Source organism: Ostrinia nubilalis, chromosome 10 (assembly GCF_963855985.1).
Source record: "Ostrinia nubilalis chromosome 10, ilOstNubi1.1, whole genome shotgun sequence".
Lineage (NCBI taxonomy): Eukaryota > Metazoa > Arthropoda > Insecta > Lepidoptera > Crambidae > Ostrinia > Ostrinia nubilalis.
The window spans coordinates 13249044-13264361 of NC_087097.1; the positions used below are offsets into that span (position 1 = coordinate 13249044).

The following is a 15318-nucleotide window of genomic DNA, read 5'->3' on the forward strand; positions in this document are numbered from 1 at the left end:
GAATTTGGTCTTATTTAATGCAGGATTAAATGCCCTTCAACCGTCAGGAAGACCACTTTTCGATAGGGTAAGTCCTTTACGCGGTATAACCGGAAAACCGAAAAAGCGCCCCTTTCCGGGCCCCCCACCACTTAAGCACAACTCCGTCGAAGTCGAAAACCTAGGAGAGTCTTAATGGGCAACCAATGAAGCCGTTAAAGCAAGTAAATCTTTTGTTTGAATTATTTCCGATTTAATCAATTTTTGTGTTTAATTCTACTGGCCTAACAGTATTTACTTACATAAAAGGATCCACTGATTGAAAATCTGTTTAACTACTTTTCAAATATTATTTTCAATGTAAGGTTACCAGACGAGTGTTCGTACTCGAGTCTGAACGCGGACTGCGGACGCTAGCCCGGGCGTAGCTTAGCTCGCCTTGCGTGCCCAAGGATATTTGCGTGCGCATATCGTGTGATAAAATCAATAATGACTGACCTCCATGTAGCACCAAGAATATTACGATTTTACGATAATATGAATCATTTTAGACCTTATTTCAAGAACAACTCTACTTGTAATATTAAAATTTCAGATTATTAAATCGAACGCACCTTAAAATATATCTCAAACAATGACGTGAAAATTGCGTTGGAATATTTTTAAATAATTACTTAAATAGAAATGCCTACTGAATTTAAGCTCGACATTTATTATCTGTTTCACTAATTTTAGAAATTAAAAACATTTTAATGATTTCATATGGTAACTCGACTGCTAAACAGTACTAACTGAGTAACGCTAGCCCGGGGAACGCAAGCTAACTTTACTTACTGGGTGCGAAACTCTTTGTTGTCAAAAGTTTTTGAACTTTTACTTAAAAAAAGTTAATAATAAATAAACACATTTTTTGAGCTTACATTGCAAACGCTGGCTGAAGTCTATGATTTAGTGTCAGCATTACACCCGTGCGAAGTCGCTTTTCAAAATAAAGGAAAAGCGCAAAGTTGTAGACTGCAACAGAGCAGACGGCTGCTCTCCGTACCGACCTATACTCCACTGAGTGAGCCCTAGATATCTGGGCCCAGAGCCCTGGACCAGGTGACGTCAATGGCTCGCTGGGCGGGGTCTAGCCCGGGAAAGGCGTGGCACACCCTCCTTAGATTTACGACTGGAACTGCCACGCCTATTTTAATAAATAAATTAATTGTTTATTTTATTGTTCTTTATAGAGAATTCTTGCCGGCTACTGAATTTTCAGAATTCTGGTGGATTGGATGGATTTGTTGAAATATGTTTTTAATACAGTAGTAGGTGAAGAAGTAAATACATTTTTTTTACTTAATTGGATGTTTACTTAAAAAATGCCAAAAAGTTCTTAATTTCCCATTTTTTTGTTTCATCTTAATGTGGCGTGCATTCATAGTAATTTAGGTATATTTTTTTTATATTTTTACCACTGCATTTTAATTTTTTGTAAATGTTATTGGCTTTTTTAAATAATTTTATATTTGTTTTTCGGAATTTTCATTAAACATAGACCTGAATACAACCAACAATTCGTTACTATTTTTAACAATATCAAATATTTTAGGCTTGCGAATTTTGTGTAATATTACACCAATGATAATTACAACATAAAAATTATTTATTAATAAATAATTATAACATAGAAAAAAACACAAGTTCTTAACATCTTAGATTCTTCCTGCTCTGCTCGTACAACGAAGAAAGTTATTTACGAATAATCACAAGATTTTGAATATCATTTGTGTTGTTCGAAAATAAACTTACTCCGTTACTACGAAGTTCTTCTTGCGTTCCAAAATGTTGTAGTTAAATGAAAAATTCTGAAAATACTATCTTACGCCCGTATTCACAAACAATGCTTGCTTAAGTGAAGCAGCAAGTCGAACGCACAGCGTTGAATAGAGCTCTGTAATTGGTTTCGCGCACTGTGAGACCTCATAGTAATGTTTGTGAATACGGACGTTAAAACACAACAAACTACTAAAGTCAGATTGTGTTCATCAAAAACTCTACCATTGTAACGAGTAAATTAACATTTTTGATCATCAATTATTATTTTTATTCACCAAATTAACTGATAAGGAAAGGATAATGTTATTTTCAAAAAGATTAAAAACAAGTCAAAACGTACTTTAATTAGCTTAACCTTTTAATAAAAGTATTTTATTTTCAGTTAACAACTTTACAATTTTAAGAAAGCTTACTTCTTTGTTAGAAGGAGACTGTTACAGAAATTTTAAGTTAGAATGGTGTTCTTTCTAAAAATATTAACTGAAATGGTGTCTCATGTTTAAGACAAAGTTTATTTTGCAATTTGTGTTTGCAATAAATGTTTTTCTTTCTATTTTGCTAGGTACTTACAAACTTATTTCACACTTAGTTACAGTTTTAATTATTATAATTTGTGGTTAAAATATTTTTTTATATTGTTTTTAACCATTTTTCTTATAAGTATTTCAATTTGTTAATTTTATACCGAAACGATTAAAAATGTTAACCAAACTCGTATGATATCACTTATAGCTATCCCTACCTTGAGTCTTCGTCGTCGTTTTCTATTCGTACATAAAGTACAGTTTATTCCCGCCACACATAGTAACAACATGTGCCCAAAAATAAACTATACCTCATGCCCGAAATATTTTTCTTCTTCTTCGGTCTTCTGTGCGGCAGTGGTGCTTATACTTAAAATATAATTAAGAACTTACAACTATAATGAATGGACACAAAATCTTTATTTCATTTATTTTACAAACATTGTTTTATTAATTTAAAGTTACCTAATAAAATCTATACTAGCTGATCTGCTGCAGAATACCTACGAAATTGTGTTGAATTGAAACAACACATGATATTATTTAAGCATTTGTAAAATTTAATAAGTACAAAATTAAATAACTTGAAGATCTTTCTTAATCGGATCCATAAACAAATTCTGTACGGACTAATTGTCCTATGACCTTAGTTTTAACTAAGCTTTTATATGATAATTACTGATACAGAAAGAATATTTAAATTAATTTCTCAAGTAAAATTATTATACAATTAAAAATAATTAATATTTGTACAATTTTATAAAAAAAAACTTAGTTTTCTTGAAGCGCGCTATAATTTGGTTTAAGAAAAAAACATGTGGACCTAAAGACGCAAGTTTAACTGAGAAACTTGCATTATGACGAAAAAGAACAACTTAATTAATAAAAAGATAAATTCTTAATTTTCAACACCTTCTTTTCTGAGTTATTCCTAAACCTAACTTAATATTAAAATAGATAATCACTAGGGCCTATCTAATAAATCAACAATTCAATCACTAACAAAAAGTTAAAAGTTTGCTGTTCATCTATGTTCTTTGATTTCTTTTTATTATCTTTATTAATGTTTGAAAAATTGACAAAGTAATAAATTAAGCGATAGTTTAGTTTATCCGAACTGAGGCAATCGATTTCAATTAAAAAATATCAGTGAAATTTTTTTTTTTTTTTAATAATACTCAAATTATTTTTACTCAAAATTTGATATTACCTAAAATTACTTCGAGTGAAATAGTGAAATTTCACTCTATTTACTAATTTTAAAATTGGTGTTCAACACCCAAAAACTCTTAAAAACTAAACCGCAAGGGAGGGACAAGGGGAGGGACCACTTACTTGCAATTTATGTTGTATTCTGCTTCCTCCGCCTCTCTCCTCAATTCTCCTTCTGCATACCGCTTTTCTAAAACAAAATCACCAACTTTAGAAACCGTTAACTCGTTTTTTTACTAATAAAAATAAATTACAATCTATTTCACGTAATAAATTAAAGCGGTGTTGACGGAGTTGTATTTAATTACTTACCTATTTAAATAAACGTGTATTTCTTTTCGCTATTTTCTTCAGAATTTTTCTTTGTCTTCATTTCAACCAGTCATCAGTCAACACGTCTAAAAATAAAATAATCACGTCAGAAATTGAGAATAGTTAACACTCTTTAATTATTATTAATAAATTAACTAACGTTTTGATGCAATACCACTTTTTTTTCACAAACGCAGCGCGTTTTACAAAAAAAAAAATATTGAAAACCCCGCGCAATGAAGAATTAAAAATTTTTTTTACTCCACTATTTTAATATTTTTACTCACAAACTTCATAATTTATTTGATTTTATCAACTTTAACAAAACGGCCTACGAGCTACGGATTCCCGTAGCGTTTCGTAGCGAGCGCGCGGAGCACGTCTACGACGCGCCGTAGACGGCTACAGACTAGCCAGCCGTAGCTGCGAGCTACGCGCTACAGACTACGAGCACTGATTTTACGGAATAAAATTAAAATACGGAAAAGTTAAACTTTTAACCGCGACCGCGCGTCGCCGCTACGCGCGTACTTCATGAACTTTTGACGATTGAATGAAATGTTAGAAAATAGTTTTTTCGCTTTCGTTAAGCTATTTTTTCAATTAAATAATTCTGTTTCTTATGTAAAAAAATTAAAACATGTAAGTACGCGTCGTTTCTCAAGTTAGGGTTACAAAAAATTGTATTTATGCTTTTAGAAACCAATAAAGAGTGTTTTTGAATAGTTTAGATTTTATAGACGTGTTTTTTATTAAAACACATGCGTTATAGACTTTTTCAGCTGAATAAAATTAAATTTAGTGAGATCGTGAATAGAAGATAGTCTTAAATAATTTTAATGAATACGGAACCGAGTAATTTTGCACCAAAACGATATCGGAGGATCATAATTAAATAACTTTAAGAAAGTTAACTAAAATCTGCCTAATTTTAATTTTGAAATGAAATATAAGAATTTAAATTAACACAAATACAAAATTTAGAAATTCAGCGTCAGAAAATAATCGGAAGAGTATAAAAAATATTAAAATAAAACCAAGTATTAAAAATGAAATAAAATCATTTTTTAACAAAACCAAAAAAAACATAAAATAAAATACCAAAAATGAATATAAAAAAGGTTACTTACCCATGAAAGATGCCGTCAGCTCACTGAATTTACGAACACAGATTTTAGAACTAAAAATTTAACTTTAAACTTTGATCAAACTAAAATTTTTAGTCTTTCTTCTACTCGATGCTCTGGAGACTTGCTGGTAGACGTCTGTTCGCTACGAAGGACCCTGACGGAATGAAAATTCGCATTCAGTAGGGCAGGAACTAACGTAAGTGGGCAGGGCCAGCTCCCCTCCAATGGGCGGGACTTACCCCACTCGACCAATCAGAGCGGCCCACATATATAGCAACCTCCCCCATTTACTCGGAATTCAGGAGTTTGGAACTTTTTTTGCTATGATTTATAGCGAAATACATCGGTAGGATTGTTGAGTTTCTACGAAAAGCTTTTGTTACACGTGTATTGGAAAACATTCATTTTCAGAGATTCATCCGTTCATAATACCCCTTTCAATATTAAACACGTAATTAATATTGGAAGGGATTTAATATTATAGTTATAGAAATTGAAGCATGAAATTTTATATAATCTTTTACTGACAGCGTAATAAGAATAGCGTTAGTGCCTATGATTCTTCAATTAATCGTCTTTAAAATGAAAGTCTGAAAGTGTGCCGGTGTTTGTAATAATCGGGTACTTATAACTTGTAATAATTTCATCATTTGTATTATCTTCCGTTATAGGATAACTTTTCATTTAGCCTACTTTATCTTTGCTTTACTGCTATGAATATTGTATAAAATAATGGAGTGTTTTAGTAGGTATCGTCCTATCAAAACCTACTTATTTAAAGATGTAAGGTATTTAAAGATGGATACTATGGATAGCTAAGTAAAATTATATAAAGACGCCTTATCATGAGAGGAAAATAAAGAATCTACAGTCAACAACTTCAAGATCAAGCCAGCGTTTGGTAAAAATATTTAACTTCAACCATTTGAAATGGTAACTTTAAACAGAGATAAAATCGTGATTTCGGAATAAGTACCTAGTCTACAGCAAAGTAGGCTTACCTAGGCTCTACTTACATTAGAAAGTTAACTGTATTTAGGCTATACCTACATACCTACTTACTTAGGCCATGACGTTTTTATTGCATTATACTTACCAAGGTAACGAACGTCATTTTACTTTGAACTGTACACTAAATCATTTATGTAAATATTTATTGAATGTCTTTATTTAGTCAAGTTAGTTAACTAACTGAAGTTAAAGTCAACTGATGAGTCACGTTATAAGTTAGCAAGGGAAGGCTGAGTGCAACAGGTTTGTGTATTCCTTACCTACTTATGTGTGTCCGTTCAGGAACTTTACTTGTGCTCAACAGGTGCCAGGATGGCAGTTCTTATATAAAGATCCCAAATAACCACGTCTTTTGGTTTCTTAGGCTGAGTTGCACCACCCTATTTTAACCATGACTACTACTTATAACCATAACCGGTGATTTTTGTATGAAGTTTGTCAGAGTTCTGACGTTTGTTAAAGTTAAAGTAAGATGGTGATGGTTGGTACCTTAGAAATGTGTCTTACATTTCTAAGGTACACAAAAGTAGGCAGGAATTATGTTCGTAAGTAGTCGTCCTTGTTGTGTAGGATGTAATAGAAAATTTAAATATTAAGTTGAGTTATAACCAAAACAAAACAATCTCTGGCTTTACTTAACTAGGAACCCTCCATGTAAGAGCTTAAGGTTAAAGATATTTATTTCTCAAAAAGATTAAAATGCAATCACTTACAGAGAAACATTAATTTGTCTTAATAATAATAAACAATACAAAAACGATTTAGCATAGCAGTTCTATTAAAAGTGATTGATGCTTATGAGGATAAAGTCAACTAAATTACCAAAATGCTCTAGTTTCATAGTTAAATAGAAAATAAAAAGCTTTACTATAATAATGAAAGCTCTTTCTAGAGATCTTTCGGAGCCTTAAAATGATGAAAATGCTGATTATGGCAAATATGCTTCAAAATGATTTCGAGCCTAAGGGTGCCACGGTTGGCTCAAATGTAGCGGAATCGAGATGTACAATTTCTTTTTCGGGCAACTGGGGCCATACATCGGCAATAACGCGACAAATATTGGCAATGAATACCTACCGTAGTTTATCTGCGCAGTAGTGGACTTCACATATCCCCAGAGAAAATAATCCATAGGTGTGAGATCACCCGATCATGGAGAAAAAATTCAAAGATCCATCACGTGAAATTATGCGCTCATGGAATGTTTCCCGCAATAAATTGAATGTGGGTTGGATTGGAAACACCATCTTGTTGAAACCATAGCTCTGCCACATTAATATAATTCATCTGAGGAAGTTACGGAAATTACGTCGACCGGAATATGGACGTTTGTATGGAAAACTGAACCATGATTTTTAAAATTCATTTTTACACAATGTACAAGCGTTTTTCTGAAGTAATTCTATCTAATTATGAAATGCCAAAACCTACTGTCCACAAATTTACCACCAACTATCAAATTAACTATCACTAGAAACATTGTAACCAATTTAAAGTTGTATAAGTACCTCTAAAAAAAACACCCGTTAGATTTCCATTTTTGATAAGCGTACGTTTTATACTTACTTACTTTTATAACATTTCATAATGTATGTATTAGTCTGACGAATACTTACTAGATTTGATCCGCAAACGAAAACCATTAATTATTTAGTACCTACACGTTACAAGGCAGCAAGGTTCCGTACTTCTGCTTTGTGAAATCCAATTGCAATCGCATACGTGGAGTTGATTGAGACGGCGACACGGCTGATAATGGCAGGGCTTAGTTGGCGATCTAATTTGTGGAAAGGGCAGAGGGTAGATAGATAATATTACTATCCATTCGCTTTAATGTGGCTTTAAGTTTGCCGCTGGCGATATGACGTCACTCGACGGGTAGCATCTATAACTTTAACAAACTATATTTAAAATATTTTTTATTTTATTCGTTCGTAAAAATTGTGTATTTGGGTATAATAAGACACATTAGGTAATTGCGTTTAATCACTTACTAATTGCGTTTAATCGCGGTTGGAGGAGGGGACGCGCATTCCACGGACCGGCAAACTTAGCGCGAACGAGTTTTATGTACTACCTACGAGTACGTTAGATTCGTGCTGTAAGCAATATTTTTTCAAGCATGAGCTGATCAGTGTTCTACTCTTTTTAGAGCAGTGTTTATATTATTATGAAAACCTTTATTGCACACAAAAAAATGCAGTACAAAAGGCAAACTTATTGCCTTATGGAATTCTCTCCCAGTTGGCCCATTTATTGTCCCGAAGCAGTGGTAGGGTTAATACTGGGACGTGTAAGTGCTTTTCAAAAGCCTGTTTGAAAAAATAAATAAGTTTTATGAGCTTTTTTTATGGCCTTTGGGCCGAACAGAAAATTTGTGTTGGTGGTGCAAAAATAATTATGATTAATAAGTAGATATAGTATGTTTACACTGAGCTCTCTGCTTATTGCATCGCTGCGGCACACTTACACCTTAGCGCAGGATTTTCTTTTTTTATTGCTTTGTAATGTCACTATTTTTCCTGATACTCCTGTTTGTTAGTTACTCTTTTAGGCTTGGTTGCACCATCTTACTTTAACTTTGACAAACGTCAAAAATCTGTCAAACTCCATACAAAAAGCACCGGTTATCGTCATTGTTAAAGTAAGATGATGCAACCTACCCTTAAACTTTTTGCTTAATGTGTGTCAATGTGTTTTGCAAATAAACCTTTTAACTATCTATCTAGGTACTCACTTTGATTCTTATCGCAATAAACTAACAACAGTTGTATTTATACTTTAACGACAACATTTATAAAAAGATAGATTCGTGGATTTTGGAGTTAATTGTTTTTAGTCTATAATACAAAATAATGTAGACTTCAGATATGAACATACTATTTATTTACTTCATGAAGTTACAACAAAAAAATATATCAATCCTGAAAACACCATACCATAATTATATCCTTAAAATAATATTGCAATGTCATTAGGTAACATGAAATAAAATTCCTTAACCCTTAAATGCTAAGTGAAATGTAAATTGTATACAAAATATTTCATTGTTCCATTACTATCATCAATGTACGTGAGTAATAATACATATACGAATTTCTTTGGGTATTTCTTTAACTGTTTGCATTAATCTCGTTTTATCTTGTAGCATTGAATTTATTATTTTATGTACAATGTATCTACAGGGTGACTTTGTTATCAGTATCCAAATTTTTTAATAAGCTCGTTAGAACAATTTGACAATACAATTTTATCGTAATTATTTTTAATTGTGGTATTTTTTTTTCGCAAAAAAAAAATATTGAAAGTCTAATCCGCGGGTGCCCATATCTTAAGTTTTAAAGGTTATTGCTTATTTTGCTCACCATTATGTCTATTAAGCTTTGCAGTTAACTGTGTGTACGTATTTTTCCATGAACTAAGCAAATTTTCCACGTGAGTCAATTTGGAAACCGCGCGCAGCGGATGAAAATAATTAAATATGGAGAAAAAAGTTTTGTTTTCTTTACGTAAATCAATTAAGTTACTGATTCTGAGTCGATCCTGAAAATTTGGATACTGATACAAAAATCACTCTGTATTTGTCAATATTACCAAACTAGAGTAGATTTTACGAGCACATGATTTTAGTTCATAATCCTGTAAAATGTAGAAAAAAGGGTAACAATATTGAGTTGGTTTCTTGCGCTGCTTTTTTTGCACTTTTCGACATTATTGTCCCGAACCAGTGGTAGGGTTAATGCAAAAAATATTGGGAGATGTAAAAGTGCCCTTTAAAAGCCACCTTAGTGAAATAAATGAATTAATTTTACAATTTTGCCATCTGAATCTGTTTGGTGGCGATTTTGTTGAGGGTGACGTGCGCTTCGTCGTAGTAAGGGTTGAAATGCTCTTGCACCTTCTTGGCCCACGTCGCTATGGCGGGGTAGTGCTCCTTGGGGTCGTAGCCTGCCATCCCTGTGGGTAATAATAATAAATAATAATAATAATAAGCCTTTTGATTCTGAACTTGGCTACATAATAATAAAAAAATATGTTAAATATTTAGTTCTGTGTTATAAAATATCCCGAAGCTCAGTATGCCTCTTGGCATAGGCCTGCTCCAACGATTTCCGTTGGATCGTGTCGCATGGGTAAATGACTGATTAAAAAATACAGGATTGAGAATATGATAATGGTTGAAAAAGGTTAACGACATAGTGTTTTACTAATGATAATGTTTTGGGGTTGGATAGGCAGAATGCTATAACTTGTAATTGAAACCTTTAGGTTTAACAAAATCACAATTTAACGGGTCCGTATTTTCAAGTTTCGTCACCGCACATAAGTCTGCAGTCAGGGCGTTGTCGGGCACTAACTCCGTGTCCTGCCCGAGCCACTTCTCGTCGAAGTAGGTAATTAAGAACGTAGATTCTTAGTAGGCTATACGATAACAACTTCTACAAAATATTTTTTTTATCTTTTTGATGAAATAACTTACTCGGTTGTTCCAGCTCCGTGGCAGCGAACAGATCGGCAACAGTCAGGGTGTCGCCGGCTACGAATTGGTTGCGGATCCCGAGCCACTTATCGTCGAAGTACAGGGTGGCCCAGAAAGTTCACTTTTGAAAATTCAAGGAAACGAAAACTGTACATTTTTGTAGAACTTTAACTATTGCAATTTAAAGGAAATTTTGTGCAATTTATTTTAAAATTTACTTTCTTTTATAAATTTTATCGGACATGTGATTCCCTTGACGTTTACAACATTCGGTCAACATACATCAAAATTTTGGAAAACTTTCGTTAGAGTTACCTCGAAATGGATTCAGGGTTCAGTTCAGTTCAGTTTTTGGATTAATAAAGTATAATCTGCTCATAAGGTAACCCCACAAAAAGAAGTCTGCTGGAATGAGATTAGCGCTTCTTAGAGGCAGTGAAATTTCACCCCTGCTTAATTGGTTTGTTGCATTGAAAGGATGATTAATTTTTGAGAGCGCTATACTGGTAGTCTGAAAAGCTTTTTGATTTCAAAGCTGCAAGATTCGCAAGGCTATGACCGGAGCACTTGGTTTCATCAAGATTGGGCTACGTGTCACACTTCAAATGAGAGCATTTAAATGGTAAGAGACATGTTCCCACAAAAAATAATTTCAGGCAGGGGTGACATCTCCTGGCCACCAGGAAGCCCTGATCTCACTCCAGAAAATTCTTTTTTGTGGTGTTACATTAAGAATATAGTATACTTTTATAATCCAACAACCATGCAGCAACTGAAGCCGAGCATTCGGCAAAAAATTGAAAATAGATTTCGAGGTAATTCTAACGAACGCATTTCAAGATTTTGATACATGTTGATCGAATGTTGTAAGCGTCAAGGAAATCTCCTGGGCGATGTAATTTAATAAAGGTAAATTTAAAAATAAATTGCATTATATTTCCTTTAAATTGCAATAGTTAAAGTTCTATAAAAATTTAGTTTTCGTTTCATTGAATTTTCAAAAGAGAATTTTCTTCTGGGCCACCCTGTATTTAAGAACCTACGGCTATACTATAACAACTTCTACAAAATATTTTTTTTAATCTTTTTGTTGAAATAGCTTACTCGGTTGTTCCTACTCTGTCGCAGCGAACAAGTCGGCAACAGTCAGGGTGTCGCAACAAATTGGTTGCGGATCCCGAGCCACTTATCGTCGAAGTAATTGAGAACCTACGGCTATAAAAAACAAAAGTTTCTCTTTTTTTTATGAAATAACTTACGCGGTTGTTCTAGCTCCGTGGCAGCGAACAAATCGGCAACAGTCAGGGTGTCGCCGACTACGAATTGGTTACGGATTCCGAGCCACTTCTGGTCGAAGTCGTCGAGCGCTCGCAACATGCGACGCTTGTAGCCCGCTAGCGTCTTTTCGTCTGTTTGCCTCCCGAGTAGAGCGGGCTCCAAGCTCTGTTAACGCCAAGTTTAATAAGAATTTAGTTTGCTCTACGCCCTTCAGCGACAGTCCATATCCAAAAAGAGTGTTTTTTTGGCACATGAAATATTTCAATGAATAATAAGCAAACAACTGTATTACATAATACCTTTTATTGTTTTCATTAATTTACCACTATTTGGTACTAAAATTTTAATTTTTATTACTTTGCGATCTTTTTGTATTGTTTTGAATCTGGCGCTCTGCATTGAAGTCGCGCGCGAAGTGTAAGGGTGGGTTGCACCATCTTACTTTAGCTTTGACAAACGTCAAAAATCTGTCAAACTCCATACAAAGAGCACCGGTTATCGTTATAGTTACGGTCAAAGTTAGGTGGTGCAACTCAGCCTAAGTATTTGCTTACTGTTGTTTGTTAAATGTTTGAAAAACCAATTTATACCTAGTTTAAGGGAAGGATTTTTTCTGGCCTTGCTGTGTTTTTACCCGACTACGGCAAAGCAAAAGGAGGGTTATGAGTTTGACAGGCTATGTATGTATGTATGTATGTTCATGTGTTCCCTCGTAACTTCTAAACTACTTATCAGAATTCGACAAATGACATATCATTAGAAGCGTCTTAATTTTCCGCTGGTTATAGGCTATATGGGGTTTCACAAAATCGAATGTGGCGCCCTCTAGCGGACAAAACATACAGAGTAAAAAAATAAAGTTAAGATAAATATGCCGTGTTTGGTATCATTTGAAAGCGCTTTACTTGTACATTTCGAATATATATATATTACTAGCATTTGCTTGTGACTTTACCTGTATTCATGGGCTGATTGCATATAATTCAGATCTTTTCGTTCATAGCTTCTTTACTACTTATTAGTTCATCAATTTAACTTTTGTTAATACATATTATGCGCCACAAATACACTTTAACACCAAAATAGTACAAATTAGAGATGCACCGAATGTAGATTGAACCGAATACGAGTGTTCGGCCGAATATTCGGTTCAAAATGTACCGAACCGAATATTCGGCCGAATCATTCGGTTCAAATTTTATTAACACTTAAATTACCAACTAATGTTGACTCTTAAAGTTTCTATAAATTTGTTTATTATTTTCATTTGTGAACGGATGGTATAATTTGTTTATTGTTGATTTTAAAGAATTTTATTTGACTTACATTGAATTAAAACTACAAATAGTTATAACAATTCCTAGTTCACCATTAACTAGCATACCTAACATACCTAGATAGATATTTATTTTAAAAAACTTATTTGATTTTATAAACATATTTGAATACTTGTGTTGGTTCCTTAAGATAATAGTTATTACATTACAACTATCCTAAAAAAAGTTTTCTGAAAATAGTTGTTTGTTACTCAAAGCAGTGTTGGCAGTGTCCTTAAAATTTTCAATTTCATAAAAATTAAATTTATCTTTTTATTTCACAATAAATAATTGGTACAAGTAGTGTCTGGTTCATTTTCAAAAACTATAAAATACTTTCGCTATAAACCACACTTATTTAGTAATTAGTTAACCAAACTGTTTAATTAAATATTATTTTTTTAATTGTTAACAATACTTTTAATATTCGGTAATTATTCGGCAATTCAACCGAACATTCGGCCGAATACGAACATGAAAAAAATATGCCGAATGTACCGAATACGAATATTCAACCGAACATTCGGTGCATCTCTAGTACAAATAATAAAAAGTAAAAAAACTAAAACCCAACTACGACAAAAAACGACGCTGAAAAAGCATAAAACAAGATTTTCAGAATACTGAACTGAACGAAGTTGCCAATGTAGTTGCATAGTAATTTTCATGTTCGGAAAGGCGTAGTCACACGTTACTTAAACCTACCTACCGTAGCACTTTGACAACGTGTGACTGCGGTTTTCCAAACATGAAAATTACTATGCAACTACATTGGCAACTTCGTTCAGTTCAGTATTCTGAAAATCTTGTTTTATGCTTTTTCAGCGTCGTTTTTTGTCGTAGTTGGGTTTTAGTTTTTTAAGTACTGATGACGTAAAAATAAAAGCTTGTAAAACCAATATTATCATCTTAATTTTCTTTTTTAGCTTGAATGCATGAATCTTCCATCTTTGAAGTTTTTAAAAATTGAGCATTTTCTAATTTAGTATGAAACTAGACTTCATACTGATTTTATAGGGCCAAATCTGTGCAAGGGTTAAATCAACAAAGGTATCTCTATTAGATTACAAAGGTCAGAGATAAGAAGATATTATTGTTATCATAACTCATGAACAGTGCTGATACTGATGTAAGATAAAAAAAACTACCTATCTAAACATAATGTTATAATAGGCTAGAAGAAAATAATTTAAGAATAGTAGTCCCAAAATAGTAGAAAGAATGTATTTTTTTTAATATTTAGATTGCAGTCTGTTAAATAATGAACATGTGAATGTTTTGTATATCGATGAGGAGATACTATAAAAAGAATGCAGTTTCTAAAACATTCAGTAGCCACAGATTGTGTAAGTAAATCTGGGTACCAAATGATAAAAAGATAAACAAATAAACCTACCTTAACTCTAAAGTACATGGCACAGTGCCATCGCAGGCCTACATGTTGCCACTCCAAATATTCGTCCACCCGAGCCCGTAGTTTGCTATCTGATGGGTACAAGCTCTCAGGAATCATCTTTTCTTGGGCCAAGTATCTGACTATTGCAACACTATAATCAAAATATCAATATGATATTTAACGTTCCTCATCTTTTACCTAATTAATATTTTAAATTATGGAATATTAATGAGCTTAAGTATAGGCAAACCTAATGGCTTGCGTTATATTTAGTAATTCATTTCTATTTCGATAAATGGTATAGGTAGGTACTACAAACCTCTCAGATAAAATAAATCCATTGTGGTCAATCACTGGCACTCTCTGCATTCGATTAATTTGATTAGTGAACTCCTCAGAATAATGTTCAGCTAAATCAAAATGAAAAGTATTAAATTTTACTTTAGAGCTGATAGAATTTTCAATCAAAACTTACTCAAAGAAAAAGTTTGTTACCTTTCCGGAGATCCACATATTTGGGCTCAAAGTCACATTGGACTTTTTTGAGAAGAATAAATAATGTTCGAGATGGTTGGGACATTAAATCATAATACAATTTTAGTGGCATTTTTTGTTAATTTTTAAGTTAGAACTAGGATCAGCGAACTTCGAAACTTTGCTTACAATTTGACAGCCAAAGTACAACTAGTGCTGTGACGCTGATGTGGCGATGGCGAAAAGGGTGAATGCTGTGTCACCACACCACACGCTAATGCAAAGTAATCGAGTGTTGTATCGAGTTATCGACTAAAAAATAGGGACACACCAATCTGAATATTCAATTTCAGAAACATCACTATATTTGGCTAAATTGACTAGC

General features: G+C 33.1%; 1 protein-coding gene across 1 annotated transcript; it reads right to left on the bottom strand.

Moving 5' to 3' along the window:
- Nucleotides 1-8879: 8879 nt before the first annotated feature.
- LOC135075299 (glutathione S-transferase theta-1-like) lies at nucleotides 8880-15148 on the bottom strand. The gene is made up of 5 exons (XM_063969691.1): nucleotides 14955-15148; nucleotides 14779-14869; nucleotides 14460-14610; nucleotides 11729-11912; nucleotides 8880-9946 (listed from the first exon to the last, which is right to left on the bottom strand). Exons 1-5 carry the CDS (start codon nucleotides 15064-15066, stop codon nucleotides 9798-9800), a joined length of 687 nt encoding a protein of 228 aa, XP_063825761.1. The 5' UTR covers nucleotides 15067-15148; the 3' UTR covers nucleotides 8880-9797.
- Nucleotides 15149-15318: the final 170 nt, after the last annotated feature.

Bases quoted from the DNA above. Each gene is read 5' to 3' on its own strand.
- LOC135075299 (XM_063969691.1), bottom strand. From the start codon at position 15,066: ATGCCACTAAAATTGTATTATGATTTAATGTCCCAACCATCTCGAACA. The intron at 14,870-14,954 runs GTAACAAACTTT...ATTTTGATTTAG, and splicing joins ATATGTGGATCTCCGGAAAG to CTGAACATTATTCTGAGGAG. The intron at 11,913-14,459 runs GTAGGTTTATTT...TGGCGTTAACAG, and splicing joins CCATGTACTTTAGAGTTAAG to AGCTTGGAGCCCGCTCTACT.